This window comes from Bos indicus x Bos taurus, chromosome 21, assembly GCF_003369695.1.
Source record: "Bos indicus x Bos taurus breed Angus x Brahman F1 hybrid chromosome 21, Bos_hybrid_MaternalHap_v2.0, whole genome shotgun sequence".
NCBI lineage: Eukaryota > Metazoa > Chordata > Mammalia > Artiodactyla > Bovidae > Bos > Bos indicus x Bos taurus.
In genome coordinates, this window is record NC_040096.1 from 55,033,125 (window position 1) to 55,049,916 (window position 16,792).

General features: G+C 43.1%; 3 protein-coding genes across 6 annotated transcripts in view; 2 read left to right on the forward strand and 1 right to left on the reverse strand.

Annotated features, from left to right (window-relative positions):
* Nucleotides 1–3,303: 3,303 nt before the first annotated feature.
* Nucleotides 3,304–5,994, reverse strand: LCMT2 (leucine carboxyl methyltransferase 2). Its single transcript, XM_027522042.1, has one exon. It carries the CDS (start codon nucleotides 5,941–5,943, stop codon nucleotides 3,886–3,888), a length of 2,058 nt encoding a protein of 685 aa, XP_027377843.1. The 5' UTR covers nucleotides 5,944–5,994; the 3' UTR covers nucleotides 3,304–3,885.
* The window catches only part of ADAL (adenosine deaminase like), a 32,508-nt gene continuing 21,488 nt past the window's right edge, over nucleotides 5,773–16,792 (forward strand). The window contains exons 1-5 of one of the 4 annotated variants that reach the window (XM_027522044.1): nucleotides 5,773–5,979; nucleotides 6,209–6,366; nucleotides 13,686–13,910; nucleotides 14,157–14,287; nucleotides 14,778–14,838. In XM_027522044.1, coding sequence (XP_027377845.1) covers nucleotides 13,851–13,910; nucleotides 14,157–14,287; nucleotides 14,778–14,838 — 252 coding nt within the window. In that variant the 5' untranslated portion in view covers nucleotides 5,773–5,979; nucleotides 6,209–6,366; nucleotides 13,686–13,850. Of the gene's footprint in view, nucleotides 6,038–6,208; nucleotides 6,367–13,685; nucleotides 13,911–14,156; nucleotides 14,288–14,777; nucleotides 14,839–16,792 lie in introns of all 4 variants that reach the window. The other 3 variants (XM_027522045.1, XM_027522043.1, XM_027522046.1) reach the window with 3 other exon arrangements.
* On the forward strand, nucleotides 12,468–13,117 carry LOC113880043 (60S ribosomal protein L17). Its single transcript, XM_027522047.1, has one exon. It carries the CDS (start codon nucleotides 12,514–12,516, stop codon nucleotides 13,066–13,068), a length of 555 nt encoding a protein of 184 aa, XP_027377848.1. The 5' UTR covers nucleotides 12,468–12,513; the 3' UTR covers nucleotides 13,069–13,117.

The following is a 16,792-nucleotide window of genomic DNA, read 5'->3' on the forward strand; positions in this document are numbered from 1 at the left end:
CCCACTTTGGGACCAGGCGCTTAAGATCATTGTCCAAGAAAGATAGGTGAGTAGTCTTATAACTAAACCATGGAATGATAGAACTTCTTTGTGTACATAATTATTGACATCCAAGGAAATCTCAACCTACCCTAAAGCTGATTATAATTTTCATAATTTCTGCTCTATATATTCTTTTTCTCTCTTTAAACATCAAATCCAAATATGATTAGCAAGGTCATAAATGACCTCCAAAATCGGTGACTGCAGCCATGAAATTAAAAGACGCCTGCTCCTTGGAAGAAAAGCTATGAACAGCCTAGACAGTATATTAAAAAGCAGAGACATTACTTTACCAACAAAGGTCTGTCTAGTCAAAGCTATGGTTTTTCCAGTAATCATGTATGGATGTGAGAGTTGGACTATAAAGAAAGCTGAGCACCAAAGAGTTGATGCTTTTGAACTGTGGTGTTGGAGAAGACTCTTGAGAGTCTCTTGGACTGCAAAGAGATCCAACCATTCCATCCTAAAGGAAATTAGTCCTGAATATTCATTGAAACTCCAATACTTTGGCCACCTGATGTGAAGAACTGACTCATTGGAAAAGACCCTGATGCTGGGCAAGATTGAAGGCAGGAGGAGAAGGGGACGACAGAGGATGAGATGGTTGGATGGCATCACCGACTCAATGGACATGAGTTTGAATAAACTCCGGGAGTTGGTGATGGACAGGGAGGCCTGGCATGCTGCAGTCCATGGGGTCGCAAAGAGCAAAAGCTGAGCAACTGAACTGAACTTGCCAGCCTAATGCTACTTTATAGACCTTTCTTCATCACTGAAGTCAAAAAGCTTACTTAGTTTTAATGTCACACTGGACATCATTGGATGGCCCCTGGGATTAAGAACTTGCCTGTAACTAGTTCTTCTCTTAATCACCAGACTGTCCAAAGAGCACAGGCTCATCTCTCACAGGAAGACAGTGATTGATTACATTTGGGGCTCACATACAGGAGTATTTTCCAGAAGATATCTAGTAGGATGGGTCCTAGAGTAGGTGTGAGTTGTTTGAGGGTGAGTTTAGGATCACAACGTGAATGTGGAATAAAGCAGGACTTCAAGGTCTGAGATCACTGAAAGAGAAGGACATGCAGGGCCTGGGCATTGGAACACGTCTCTTACATGTCAACTTCCTAATATCAATAAGGAGGTTTAAATATGCAGAACGATGAAAAATGGACATTCCATGGCAAAATCTAGAAAACACATAAGGAAGTGACAGTCCTGGCCTTTGAGGAACATATCCTACAAGAGTTGTTCTTAACGTCATTTTCATATCCTCACTAGTATGTACAGTGTTTTTGAGACCCTGACAGAGCAGAGATGCAAAATAAGAAATTCCCTTCCTCCTTTAACTAGTTTTCTGGTCTAAAAAGAAGCAATCATTAAATGAGGAAAAGGGCTTTTACTAACTCTCATAATTACCCAGTGTCTCCATACCAGAATTTTAAACATTCAAAGGTGAAATGGAGAAGCAAAAAGTACAGTCTACAACTTCAGTTCTTAATCTGACCCACATCTCTAACTACTGCAGATTACTCTTATGAAACTAGGATCCAGCACTACTGAGTGCTGCTCCAAAGGCACAGAATTAATGTTACTGACAAAACTCTTAAGTGTTCTAATGACTAGAGCTTAAGAAATGAGTAAGTCCTTAACTGAGTATGATGCATGTATAGGGTCAGAGGTGGAGGGCATGTTTAATCTGATAATCACACAGAAAATGTGGATAATTTCTCTGGGGAGAACAAGCCCAATTACTCATAATGCGCCATACTGGGCAGCACTTGAGAGACTAGGCATCACTAGTAATTTTGGTCTGGCACACATCCATGTTTTCCTGACATCCCCCCACTCCAACACTCCCCGCTCCCCCAGAGCTCTGTATTGCCCAAAAGTGATGATAATAATGATGGCTGATGGTACCATCTAAAAGATAGCATAATGGAAGGCATTTCTGGGACTTTGGTGTTAGTTCTAGCTTCAAATTCTGGTACTAACTGCTACATTGCTGAGAATACACATTTCATCAATGTTCTGCTTTGACCTGCTTCTGAAAGCTGGAGTGTGGCTTGTGGTGAACTTAGAAACAGTAACTACACAGTGGCTTTTCCCTTTCTGGTCACAGTCCTGCCAACTAGTATTAATACACAATACTGCCTACTAGTATTAATACTAGTACCCAGTCCACGGACAGCCTTGTCAGATGCCTAGCCATGGCAAGCCCTTTGTTTCTCAGGACGAACAACTTCCCCAGAAAGGGCTCTTGCAGTCTCAGGGAAGCTGAAGTTAGAAGACAACACTTTCTTCAGCTTGTCTTCTCCTGAGAGCCTTCATGTAACAGAGCCAACAATGCCCTCTCTGTGCACTAGGCTTGTGTTTGCTAGTTGGTTTTCATAGATTACTTTATAGATGAAGTTGTTAATAGAAATATTTAGGGGAAAAGGATTGTAGGTCATACTAAGTCCATCAAGATGTTAACATTGATAGTACTTGTAGAATCTCAAGTTAAATTATTAAGATTTCAAAGATTGAAGACAAACAAGAAATACCGAAGTGGTATTTTTGAGACATGAATTCACAAGGTATACACAATTTTGATGACAAACTAAGGCTCAAGTTTTAAGAATGAATACCTAAGATGTTCTATGGCTCTCAGAAGGCTCACCGGGGAAAATGATTCATTTAAAGGAGGTAATTGAGGAGAGTTTAATGAAGATACTAATTAAAAAGGGATGAGCAGGGTTAGGTAAACCAAGTCAAAATGGTGAAGTACCTCAGTGGAGTCCAGATCTTTCTGCAGTGATGGAAATGTTCTACATCTGCACTGTCTAATTCTATAACAATTAGTCACATGTGGCTATTGGACACTTAAGATGTGGTTAATGCAACGAAGATGCTGAATTCTTTGGAGGGATGCCAAGTCAACTTATGGCTGTGGCTTTTGACTGAAGAATGCAGCTGCTGCCAACTTACAGCCTGGTAAGGGAAACACTGGGAATACTCACTCACTCTTCCTGTTGAACCATCCTTCTCTGGTACTTCTGACTGATGGAACTCTCCAGGAACCAGAGAACAAGCAAACTCACTGATGCAGTTCATAAAGGTTGACCTCCTGGGGCACAGAACATAGTGAAGCATGGAGCGTAGAAATGGAGCAAAACATTTTCATATCATGTACAAACTGAGAAATCAAACCGTTTTATTAGCATTTATAAATGTAAATAAGTATGGAACTAGTGGCAAAAAAAATTGAACAAAAGCATGTGTGTCAATAAAGTCGTATAAATGTTTTATTAAAGCTATCTGAGCTGTCTGCTGAGGTAAGTGGTACAGTGCTTTAATGAAACTGCAACTGGGTTCATTTCAGGTTTTGTACATGAAGAATGAGGTCGAAACCATGTCCCTTCACCTATATTCAACCTTGTGTTCTTAGCAAGGATCTGTGTGAAACTCTTTCCAAGGTCCCATCTAAAATCACAAAGCCTGGGAGTGGGAAATTTTTCACTTTACTTAGGTGAAAGGTCATTGTAACTCAATAAATGGGTAAACTCAGATTAGAAAGTGGGCAGAACACCAGGAAATTAGATACGGGGACCCAAAGGCCCCCAAATCCTACTCTAGGACTATATGACCACTCTATTTTTGTACCATCTCTTGGAATTTTGGTGTGTTTAAAAAAAATTGTTTTTTCCACTTTCTGCACTGAATAGCAGTGCTAAGAAAGAACCAGAAACAAAAAAAGGAGTGAGAAGGGGAGTGGTACTGTCCAAAGCCAGAGTCAAATCCTATTCTGGAAAGCTTTATTGTCCACTCTAGTGGGTCCTGAATATATAGCAAGTCCAGTCTTTACTGTCTAGCTCTTAAAGGAGAAAGGTCTAATGTCACTGTATGGGGGTTGAAGTAGGTGCCAAAAGAAAAGCAGTTCCCACCACCTCCAAGGAGCAGGAGCTGTTGCTCTTCAGGAAAGAGGATGCTGGTATGATTGTGTAACATTAATGGCCATGGCACACATGTTGTGTCAATCTGATACTCAAAGCTCAATCCTGTAGACAAAGCAATAACAGTCACTCCAGGAACTGCAGAGGAATGAATCCAGACGCCTCCAACCAACAAAAGCTTCCCATTGATTACATGAGCTGTGTGGGAGTACCTTGGGGTAATGGGAGGCTGGATGGCTATAGATTCCCAGAGAAATCCACTAGTGATTGGTTTCATAAAGAATACAGAGCTCAGTGGCTCCTCAGAAACACCCAGACCTCCAGCAATGAGGGCTCCCCCTTGCCAGCTGCAGGCACTGTGGGAATGGCGACCTTCAGGTCCTTCTCCCTCCACTGGGATCCTAACCCAAGTCATTGTCCCCACATGGAGGAAATGCCAGTCACTTAGTACAGGTTCTGCCACACTTCGGCCCCCATACACAAACAAATATTTCTGATTCTCACAGGACACTTCTGTTGTTGAATGGCGCCAACGTGACAAGGTGGAATCTTCTTCTGGACCGAACTTCGTGACTGTTACAATTGGGTCCTCAGTGCTATTATCCTCATTCTCACAACAAAGTTGGAGTATCCCCAAGGCTGGAGTTACTGGGGACAGTCTCCCTCCTAGAACCAGAACCTGAGTATCTGAAAGTCTTGTCATGGTGTGATAAAGGCGTCCATCCCACTGAGCTCCAGTTCCCCAACTGCCTATCTGGTTGCCTTTCCATTCAAAGTCACTGTATCTTAAGAGCATGTGAAACTTGCTCACTCGGCAATGTCGCCCCTCCTGCTCTCCAAATCCTCCTGCACTGAGAATAACGCCTGGGCTCAAAAGGACAGAGGCGTGGCCGTATCTCTTAAGGCCCAAGCCCTGGGTGTCCCCAGTGACTACACTGGCAGGGAAGACTCCTGAAGGGGAAGCAGGATCTATCCGAGGAAACGTCTCTGAGGGTGGAAACACCAGAGTCTGGGAGAGGCTGTCTCCCCGAGAAGCGGCTAGAATGAAATAGTGGGCACACTTCAGATGCCACTCTTCAAACTCGTCAAAAGGTTCAAGATTTTCCATGCGTCGGCGTTCTTCTGCGGGGAGAAAGCAGCGATAGAATTCATTCAGGTCCATGGCGCGACAGGCAGTCCAGCCGGCCTGAAGGAAGCGCTGCTGCTGGGCCTCCGCGTCGGGAAAGCGGTCCAGGCCATGAAGGGGAGAATTCAGGTGCCGAAAATGTTGCTGCATAAACTCGCCAAAGGCGTCCTGCGGCCTCATCTGCTCGTAGACGACGAAAATGGCATTAGAAAACCGCTGGGCGGCCCAGGCGATGAGGGCCGCGGCATCATCCGGCTCGAGGTAGGTGAGCACGGCCTCAGCCAGGAGCAGAGTCGGGAAGGCAGCGTCAAGACCCGCGGCGGCAAGGGCCTGGTCCAGCCGCTGCAGCTGCCGCAGGTCCAGGCCCAGGATGCGGTAGTCCGAGCTCTCAAAGCACAGCGTGGACCCGTGGTCTCCACTCTGGAAAGGCCCGGTTAACGCGCACAGATCCGGCGTATCTCGAATCCTCTGAGCTTTACGCTCGGCCACGTCCGGAAAATCCACCTCCCAGACAGCAGCCCCGGCCAGGTGGCCCGCAGTTTTGAGACGAAAATACAGTGAGTCTGAGCCGGCGCCCAGCGACAGAATCTGCGCACGAGGAGTGCCGGGGGCCGCGCACGTCTGCTCTATGAAGGCGCGCACGCAGTGCCGCACGGCGCGTGCGCGGACGTAGTAGCCGCGGTGGATAAGCGGCGCGCGGCGGGCCGTCCCCGGAACCAGCAAGGCAGCGAAGGCGTCGTGCACATACCCGCGCGCGGCCAGGGAGCTCTTGCTGAGCGCGCTACTGTCGTTGGTGCTCTGCACTGCCTCAGCCCGACGTTCGCGGTTGCGCGAGCCCATGGTCAGGGGAGTCAGGAGCGGCGGTCCGTCGGGGTGGTGAGCTGCTCTTTGGTCCCGTAGTATCCAGTAGCCGCGAGTACAGCTCGCGGACTCGGTACTGGGCGGGGCGAGGGGGGTGGGGAAACAACGCTCCGTTACATCTCTTCCTCGGATAGGCGGGCGTCACTTCCGGAAACGGCGCGCCTCGCCAATCAGGATTGAGTAGGCTGCAGCTGGCGCTGACAGTCGGCTGTGATTGACATTTCTTTGATTTTCTATGATCGAGGTTTCGCGGGAAGACTGACGGCTGCGGGTTTTTGTGGACACGTGGACTGTGTCGGGGAAGCGCGGATTGTCACTTTTCTACAAGCCTTCCTGGCTGAAACGAAAATTTATCTTAAGTTTTCATAAGCTGACTCAGCTGTTGACAAAAATCTTTCAGAGGTGAGTCTGTGGGGACTGACAACCCAGAACTCCTTGGACCGCAGCGCCTGCATTGAGTGTCTGGTAGGGACAAAGCAGAGTTAGGACCACTAATTTTAGGGGGCAAGGAGAAGGAACGATCTTTCCTTGGATGCTAACTACGAATAGTTACGAAGAGATCCCATTTAAGTCTGAAAACAAGTCAGTGAGGCCAGGTACAAAATAAAGAAACCTTTACAGAAGTTGTGATTCACTCAGTGTTTCCCCACAAATGTATACTGTTGATTCCCTTGTATCCCAGGCTCTGTGCTGAGCTTACAGTAAGTAAACCACTCAGCCTCTGTTTCTCAGCTGTAAAGTGATACTCCCCTCCGCGTTCAAAGTTCTGTCTTCTTGGATAGAATTGAATATGTCTGCGGAAGAGGGAATCACAAAAGAGAGGTGATTATTCTTTCTGAGTCTTGGCAGTTTAAAATAATCATCAAGTTTCTACTTTAAGTGTTTCAGAGTCATCACCAGTAGGTAATCACTTGCAAAGATACTTGGGGGATTTGTAACTTATTAATTGGTATTTGGTGACTGTGGGAGCCTAGATGGAGAAGGAAATCAGGATGACTCTTAAGTATGGTTACCTTGAAGCAGTATAGCATAATGGTGAAAGACATGAGTTTTGGAGTCCAGCTGATTCGGATACTGGAACTGGTGTTTAGATTTGGTGTTTAAAAGCTCTTAGTGACTTTCAGTTCAGTTCAGTCGCTCAGTGTCCGACTCTGCGACCCGTGGACTGCAGCATGCCAGGCCTCCCTGTCAATCACCAACTCCCAGAGTTTACTCAGACTCATGTCCTTTGAGTCAGTGATGGCATCCAACCATCTCATCCTCTGTCCCCTTCTCCTCCCCTTCTCGCACTTTCAGTCTTTCCCAGCATCAGGGTCTTTTCAAATGAGTCAGCCCTTCGCATCAAGTGGCCAAAGTATTGGAGTTTCAGCTTCAACATCAGTCCTTCCAATGAGTATTCAGGACGGATTTCCTTTAGGATGGACTGGTTGGCTCTCCTTGCAGTCCAAGGGACTCTCAAGAGTCTTTTCTAACACCATAGTTCAAAAACATCAATTCTTTAGTGCTCAGCTTTCTTTATAGTCCAACTCTCACATCCATACATTACTACTGGAAAAACCATAGCCTTGACTAGACAGAACTTTGTTGGCAGAGTAATGTCTCTGCTTTTTAATATGATGTCTAGATTGGTCATAACTTTTCTCCCAAGGAGCAAGTGTCTTTTAACTTCATGGCTGCAGTCACCATCTGCAGTGGTTTTGGAGCCCCCCAGAAAAAGTCTATCACTGTTTCCGCTGTTTCCCCATCTATTTGCCATGAAGTGATGGGACCAGATTCCATGATCTTAGTTTTCTGAATGTTGAGCTTTAAGCCAACTTTTTCGCTCTCCTCTTTCCATCAAGAGACTCTTTAGTTCTTCTTCACTTTCTGCCATAAGGGTGGTGTCATCTGCATATTTGAGGTTATTGATATTTCTCCCAGCAATCTTGATTCCAGCTTGGCTTCATCCAGCCCAGCGTTTCTCATGATGTACTGTGCATATAAGTTAAATAAGCATGGTGACCATATACATACTTGACATATTCCTTTTCCTATTTGGAACCAGTCTGTTGTTCCATGTCCAGTTCTAACTGTTGCTTCCTGACCTGCCTATAGGTTTCTCAAGAGGCAGGTCAGGTGGTCTGGTATTCCCATCTCTTTCAGAATTTTCCACAGTTTATTGTGATCCACACAGTCAAAGGCTTTGGCATAGTCAATAAAGCAGAAATAGATGTTTTTTTGGAACTCTCTTACTTTTTCAGTGATCCAGTAGATGTTGGCAATTTGATCTCTGGTTCCTGTGCCTTTTCTAAATCCAGCTTGAACATCTGGAAGTTCACGGTTCACGTATTGTTGAAGTCTGGCTTGGAGAATTTTGAGCATTGCTTTACTAGTGTGTGAGACTTAATGACTTTTGGGAGAGCAATTTCTGTGAAACAGTAAGGGCAGAATCCATGTTTTGGTGAATGGGAGATAAGTAAATGGAGGCAGTTCAAGGAGTGTAGCTCAGAAGGAAAGAAGAGACAGGTCAGTAAAGAAGAATGGGGGATAGGAGAAATTAGCAAGTGGAGAGAGGGTGACTTGCAGAAAAGTGAGAAGATTAGTGGAGTAATGACTTGGAATAGATAAGAAGGAATGGAATATTACATAGATTAGTCTTGGGAACAGGAGACTGAATCCTCTCTCTCTGACTCATGAAGGAAGAGGGGTACAGATACAGATAAGATTAAGTGTGAGGGAGGGCAGAGAGAAATACAGGAAATTCATGCCTAAAGGCTTTTGTTGTCTCTGTAAAGTTAGTGACTGAGTTGTAAAGTTGAGTGTGAGGCAGCTGGGTCTAGCAGAGCTCTTGAGGAGTTTAAAATTGCCCCTGAAGAAAATGGGAGAAGGACTCCCCTGAGTTTGCTGGGCTTTGAGATGTTCATTTCTAAAATGAGTGGATTAAGTGAAGTATCTCAGGGTTGATTGAGAGAGAAAAAAAGAGGAATGTTGAACTTTGGACAAAATGTATAGCACTGTAGAAATAAATTTTTGACAAGTTAATCAAATGTACATGATATATTAGAAATACTATATTTTTGGTAAAGAACATATCAAGAAAAGTGATTCAAGAAGAAAGAGAATGGAGCAAAATTTGTGAATTGGGTACCTTACAGTTGTTTTCTGGTGTGTGTGTGTGTGTGTGTGTTTCAACTGCACCGCAGGTGTCTCCTGGTCCAGTTGTTTTCTGGTGTGTGTGTGTGTGTGTGTGTGTGTGTGTGTTTCAGCTGCACCGCAGGTATCTCCTGGAATCTTAGTTCCCTGACCAGGGATTGAACCCATCAGCTCGCAGTGAAAGCACAGAGTCCTAGCTACTGAACCACCAGAGAATTCCCTCTGGTTATTTTTTCCCCCTCAGGTTATTTTTTAAAAATCTGTATATTTTTCTGTAAAATGGGACAGTAATATCTCATAGATTTTATGAAAATTAAGTACAGCTGCCAACTAGGACAGTTAGCAGAACACCTGGCTCATACTGAGTGCTTAATAAATAGTAGCAAGTGTTTTTATTATTCTGAGTTCCCTTTGTGGGGCAGGGACAGAGGGTGGGGAGGAAAAATATTCTCTGGGAAAACAGAAGATCTGATTCTGGCTCTGCTCTAATTTGATAAAATATTAGTACAAATGGATTCTGAACCACTGGGCCACCAGGAAAGTCTACTATGTCATTTTCTCAGGGTATATGCCCAGTAGTGGAGTTGCTGGATCATATGGTAGTTCTGTTTTTGATTTTTCAAGGAACATACTGTTTTCCACAGGGGCTGTATCAATTTACATTCTGATCAGCAGTGCAAAAGGGTTCTCTTTTCTTCACACCCTCTCCCTATTTGTTGTTTGTAGGTTTTTTAGATTATGGCCATTCTGACTGGTGCGAGGTGATATGTCATTGTAGTTTTGATTTGCATTTCTCTAATAATTCGTGGTGTTGAGTATATTTTTACGTCTGTAGAAGCGTAAACGCTTAATGACTGTGGATTTCTATGGCTGTCAAGTCCTGTGTGTGTGTATGTGAGTCACTCAGTCGTGTCCAACTCTGGAGGAGCCATGGACTGTAACCCACCAGGCTCCTCTGTCCATGGAATTCTCAAGGCAAGAATCTTTGAGTGGGCAGTCATTTCTTCCTCCAGGGGATCTTCCTGACTCAGGGATCAAACATGGGTCTCCTAGGTTTCAGACAGATTCTTTATTGTCTGAGCCACCAGGGAATCATCAAGTCCTGTATAAACCATTTTCTTAATTGCCCATTTTAATACCTTGGTAGCTTATTTAACCCTTCTCAGTGTTAACTGATTGATTTTTAATGTGGTAAAAATATGTATTTTGCCAAGTTCCTGCAAGAATTAAAAATAATATCATTAAAAGCACTTGCTACCTAAATGGTAAGCTCTGAATGGAAACTACTGTTCTTATCAACATCATCATTAATATCAGAATCCAAAGGGTCAAGGTGGCTACTTTTAAAAATCACAAAATTTTGTCTTAATTTATAATCGACCTTCAGAGGTAAAGGGAAATTAGGATTTATTTATCATCTACAATGTGCTGGGCACTCTGCTATGTGTGAAACTGCACTGCTTCTTGGGTGGGACCCAGCCAAAACTCAAATTGGAATTCAAACCCATGGGCTGGGACTTAAACCCACGGTCCCCTGACTTAGGAAAGACTCGAACCCACTATCTTTTAATTGAAACTGCACTTACCTGGTGTTAGGATTTACTGATGCTCAGGTCCTTTTGTCTCATTGCAGAAAGATTTCAGTGAGAGGCAGAGTGGCAGGCAAAGAATGAGTGTATTAGCAGAGGACACTTGTGAGAAATGCAAATGGGCAGATGAAAAGGCTCTGCCCCAGGACCACCTTCTTCCTCATTCATGGGTAGATGTCAAGACTTACATCGTTTGTTTCTCCTTTGGTTCTCTGTGGTCTAACCAGGCCTGCCATGGTGCTATTTAAATCATATGTGTTTTACCAAAAGGATGGTAACGTATACTAAAATATGGTAATGCATCCCAGGTTTCGGTATAATGGCTCCTCTCACCTAGTTTGTTTCTCCTTTCACCTGTATTTCTGTCTTGGCTATGTGCAGAAATGCTGCTCTTCAAGGACTGTTAATTCCCTGACTTTGTATAACAAGATTCAGACCCCATATCTATGGTCTTGTGTTTTTAACTATCAGGGTCTCTGGCTTGAGTGTGTCTGGCACTTGGATGCCCCTAGTCTTCCTTCAAGGTAAAGTAGACAATTACCAGGTTACTGGATTCTTTTCTTGAGTGGTCTTTAGCTTACAACAGTCTCCCAAACTCCCTTAAAATTCCCTTTCTGTTTTTAATAATCCCCTAGTGGGATTTTTAAACTATTTAATGATCCTACTCTATCCCTGGAACTTCCCAGGTGATGTACTGGTAAATAATCCGCCTGCCAATGCCAGAGATGCAGGAGACACAGGTTTGATCCCTGGATTGGGAAGATCCCCTCGAGGAGGAAATGACAACCTTCTTCAGTGTTCCTGCCTAAAAAATCCCATGGACAGAGGAGCCTGGCGGGCTACACAACATGGGGTCATAAAGAGTCAGACATGACTGAGCATGCACGCACTCACCATATCCCCTATCAGGTGCTGGGGAGGTAGTATAAGGATAGAGGAGGTAAATTTAAGTTACTTTATTAATCCCCACAGCTACTCTGCTTTTTTTTTTTTTTTTTTGAAGGATAATTGCTTTACGGTGTTGTGGCGGTCTCAGACTTACATCACTGTGAATCTGTCATAATTGTATATATATCTGCTCTCCTCTTGAGCCTCCCTCCCCCCACACCATCCTACCCCTTGAGGTCGTCAGAGCGCCAGGCTGGGCTCCCTGTGTTATGGAGCAGCTTCCTGCTGGCTATTTCACACATGAGAGTGTATATATCCTGAGTGTTCATTGGAAGGACTGATGTTGAAGCTGAAACTCCAAATCTTTGGCCACCTAATATGAAGAGCTGACTCATTTGAAAAGACCCTGATGCTGGGAAAGATTGAAGGCAGGAGGAGAAGGGGACAACAGAGGATGAGGTGGTTGGATGGCATCACTGACTCAATGGAGATGAATTTGAGTACACTCTGGGAGTTGGTGATGGACAGGGAGGCCTGGCGTGCTGTGCTCCATGGGGTCTCCAAGAGTCGGACACGACAGAGCAACTGAACTGAAGTGTATATATGGCAGTGCTACTTTCTCAATTTCTCCTAGCCTCTCCTTTCCCCAGCTGTGTCCACAAATTCTTTCTCTACATCTGTGTCTCCATTTCTTCGATGTAAATAGGCTCATCAGTACTGTGTTTCTGGATTCTGTATATGTGCATTAGTACATGATGTTTGTTCTTCTCTTTCTGACTTACTTCACTCTGTATAACAGGCTCTAGATTCATCTACTCTGCATTTTTATCGAATTTTTATTCCATTTTTTAATCCCGTTTTTACAGTTAAGGAAACTGAAGCCTGGAGTTAAAAGTGACTCAGGGCTTTTCCGGTAAGCGGCCTGAGGTGACCCCTAAAAATGGTGCGCTATTCACTTGACCCAGAAAACCCCACAAAATCATGCAAATCAAGAGGTTCAAATCTTCGTGTTCATTTTAAGAACACTCGTGAAACTGCCCAGGCCATAAAGGGTATGCATATCCGAAAAGCCACCAAGTATCTGAAGGATGTCACTTTAAAGAAGCAATGTGTGCCATTCCGTCGTTACAACGGTGGAGTTGGTAGGTGTGCACAGGCTAAACAGTGGGGCTGGACGCAGGGTCGGTGGCCCAAAAAGAGTGCTGAATTTTTACTACACATGCTCAAAAATGCAGAGAGTAATGCTGAACTTAAGGGCTTAGATGTAGATTCTCTGGTCATTGAGCACATCCAAGTGAACAAAGCCCCCAAGATGCGGCGCAGGACTTACAGAGCTCACGGTCGGATCAACCCCTACATGAGCTCTCCATGCCACATTGAGATGATCCTTACTGAAAAAGAACAGATTGTTCCTAAACCAGAAGAGGAGGTTGCACAGAAGAAAAAGATATCCCAGAAGAAACTGAAGAAACAAAAACTTATGGCCCGGGAATAAATGCCGCAAAAAATAAATGCAAATAAAAGTAAAAAAAAAAAAAAAAAAAGTGACTCAGGGCCACACACCTACTAAAGGGCAGAACTGGTACAAGGATTAACCTGGGTCCATCTGATTCCATTGCCTCTATTCTTACTTTATATATTTTAAACAGTTCAAAAATGTGAACTTTTGAACCCAAAGTAGGTCTTATAAATTTCTAGCTTTAGACATAGTTTTGTAGAAAGTGCTAATAGGTAAAAGTATATACCCTACTCGTAAAGGTATACATCTTCCTGGGTCGGAAAGATCCCCTGGAGAAGGAAATGGCAACCCACTCCAGTATTCTTGCCTGGAGAGTCCCATGGACAGAGGAACCTGGCGGGTACAGTCCATGGGGTCACAAAGAGTTGGACACGACTGAGTGAGTAATCCTTAATCCTATACACCCTACCAAATTTCAGATTTTAATCTCCCTCTTATCAGCTTGAGGACTTTTCTTATTTCTAGTTCAGGTTGTTGGCTCACTTAAATTATTAATAGCTTTGGAGAGCTTTTGTCTTTAGAGGAATAAATTAATAGAACTTGTTTCTTTGCTTTTGCGTCAACATCTAAAATGTCCACATTTGTTTAAATAGGTGAAACTGAGCCCAGAACTACATATACTGTTTATCTAATCAAAACGGGTGGACGTAAAGCAGTCTGAAGGAAGTTCAAGGCCACCAAACTTACTGACTGACCTATATTTAGTATTCATGCTGAGAATAAGTGGCTGGGGAAAGACCTTGATATTCTGCTAAAGCATGATGGAGGCAGAAGAACAGCCATGGAAGACAACCTTTTACTCAAAATTACCTAAAGTGGTAAGAATTCAACCACAGAATTCTGGAGTGTTGCTAAGTATCATGACTTCTGTGTTGTTTCTTTTCACAAAAAGAGAAATAAATTTTATAGGTAGAATTTGTAAACTTTGTACATTTTAAAAGTTATTTAGCTACATCTGGTAGGCCATTTGCCTAGTGCAGTCTACCAACATCAAGCACCTTCTACAATGCTGTGACTCTAGTGGACTTGAGAAGATTTTTACTGATTGTATTCTCTTATTTTAGGAACTTCATGCCCACTTGAATGGGTCCATTAGTTCCAATACCATAAGGAAATTAATAGCCAAGAAACCAGACCTTAAAATCCACGATCAGATGACTATGATTGACAAGGGAGAGAAAAGAACTTTAGAAGAGTGAGTTTGGGGGAATTTGTGCACACACTTCTTTTTTTCTCTATTTTGCGATTGTAAATAGTATGTAAGGATTCGGATTTTTGTAGTTAAAGGAATAAGGTGGCCATCTGGTATGGAGAGTATAACTTGACAAATAGTATTTTTTCCAGCTGTCAGACTGTTGACAAATTTTAGGAATTTGTATTGTTTGTGAAATTATACTATATTGGAATATTCTTTAGACTTGCAAATATAGACTTCTTGATTTTTTTCCCCCCTGTTTCCTGCTTCCACTTGAGATACAGGTTGTGGGGGTGAAGAAGGGAAACTTGTTTTCCACTTAAAAGTAACATTTAATTTTCCATCATTTGATGATCTGTCCAGATCAGTGTAATTTTTGAGAAACCTATTCTGTTGTTCCTTATAAATATATAATTACTACTAGCCTAAAATCAATCAATTTAGTGAAGTTTTTGATGACTAAAGTATGTTAAAACTTTTCATATTGCAGGTGCCTCCAGATGTTTCAAATTATTCATCTACTTACTACTACCCCTGAAGATGTTCTAATGGTGAGAAATGAAGCAGTTTTTAGACTGGTTTAAAAATTAGTAAGTAATTGACGCCCTTCTGTTGTTGCACATGACTGAAGAGTCTGATGAAAAATATTTTTTTGCTTTTTTTATGGTAACTTTTGAAAAATAATGTTAAGACATTTTGCCTAACAGCTAATAGACTCTATTAATTGTAAACAATATGAGGAAAGAACCAAGATCAAAATCTTATGTTAGGTAGAAAGTTGGACAGTGCGGAGGAGAAAATCTTGTCTTTTTTTTCATATATGTATAAACTGTATATATAAACATATCATATGAAATATCTGACCACAGGCTTTACCTGAATTGCTCGGGATACTTTGAACTTTCTGGGTGGACAGTATAGAGAATGAAGGCGTTCAAGAGGTGCTTGGAGATGGAATGATCAGTCCTTAGGGAAACTGCCTTCCCTCTGGAGATGAAGGGCTAGAGGACTCCACTGTGTTCCCTTAGCTGGATGACTGGCTTTGTATCAGATTTGTATCATTGATCTGATTAATATAGCATTTTTAAATGTTCTCTTTCTAATTGGAGAGAAGCAGAATCCTATCAGTGTTCTTAACCCTTAGGGAAAAAGTGGGAAGTAAGAAATGTAATGTGTTTTTGGAGAGGTGACATTTGACTGGTCCAGAAAGAATTTTTCTCCTTGGCTGAGACTGATCCTCTTGATAATTATTAAGTAAATTAATCACCTTTTGGAGGAAGGTTAACTCTAAGAGTTTAGTTTAGCAGAAGTTGACAGAGTGTCCCCAGTGTTCCAGGCACTCTGCTAGGGCTGAGAGACAAAAAGATCGACATGGTCCCTGCCCCTCGGGAATCCATAGTCAGGTTGGAGAGACAGACCCGTAAGAGGATAAATCCAACATCACGAGGTAAGCTCTGTGTTGGAGACATGCACAGGGGTTATAGGAACCCTAGGAAGCATTTGTCTTATCAGGCACTCAGTGGGTCCTGTTGAACCCTGCTAGGGATGTCCACCACAGGAGACTGTGTCTCATTTTCTCTTGTTGAGTGGAACAGAGCAAAACTGATTACACTTTCGATTCTGAGAGTTCCATGGGTATAATATGCCATACTCATTGTTTCTTTTCTTTAAAAGTTGGTAAGAAGCTTTAATAAGTGAACCTTGTGTGGGAATAAGTCAAGGGATTGTTTATAGATATGGGACTGAGTGTATGAGGATCACTTAACAGTCTTATCAGAGTAACTGAGTGTTATCTCAAAGAGACAAGATTGAAATGTGGCTGAAAAAAGATTAACTATTGCATGTGCTAGATTCTGTGCTCAACATGACTTTTCTGAAGTGGTTATTTTTATTGGTCCCTTTTTGCAGATAAAAAAACTGAGGCCTAAAGAGGTTAAATATAACTTGTTCAAGGTCACTAACCATGAGTAAAGTGGCAGAATTGGCTGTTTTGTCTGATTCCAGAGTCCTTGTTCTTTTTTATTTGAGATGTACAGTCTTACCATCCCTGGAGTAAGCGGCAACTTAATTGTAAGGTACTCTATCTGAAGACAGAACTTGAGTCGATGTTCTTAGTCTAGAGCAAAGGAGAACAAAGCCCAAAGAGCCAAGAGCTGACTGCAGTACCTATTGCTGCCTGGAGCAGAAAGGACTGAATCTGATTGACATGGGAAGAGAAGTCACTCCCTAGAGAAGTGTTCTTGGATATGAGCTAGAGATGATTCCACAGGTCTCACTGTGGCCTAGCGAAGTCTTGCTTCCACTGCTGTCAATCAGTACTTGCCAGCAACCTTCTGTTGTTCCTTTAGGTTTCACAGGTACCTCACCGCCAGGAAAAGGGATGCCCTGGACAGTAGATATGATCACTTCACACCTTCCCTTCACCCTCGTTGTCAATCCACACACTATAGACGGGCTTCTGCATTAGTCTCCTGTGAGCTGGGGTAGGGGGAGTTGGTCTTTCTG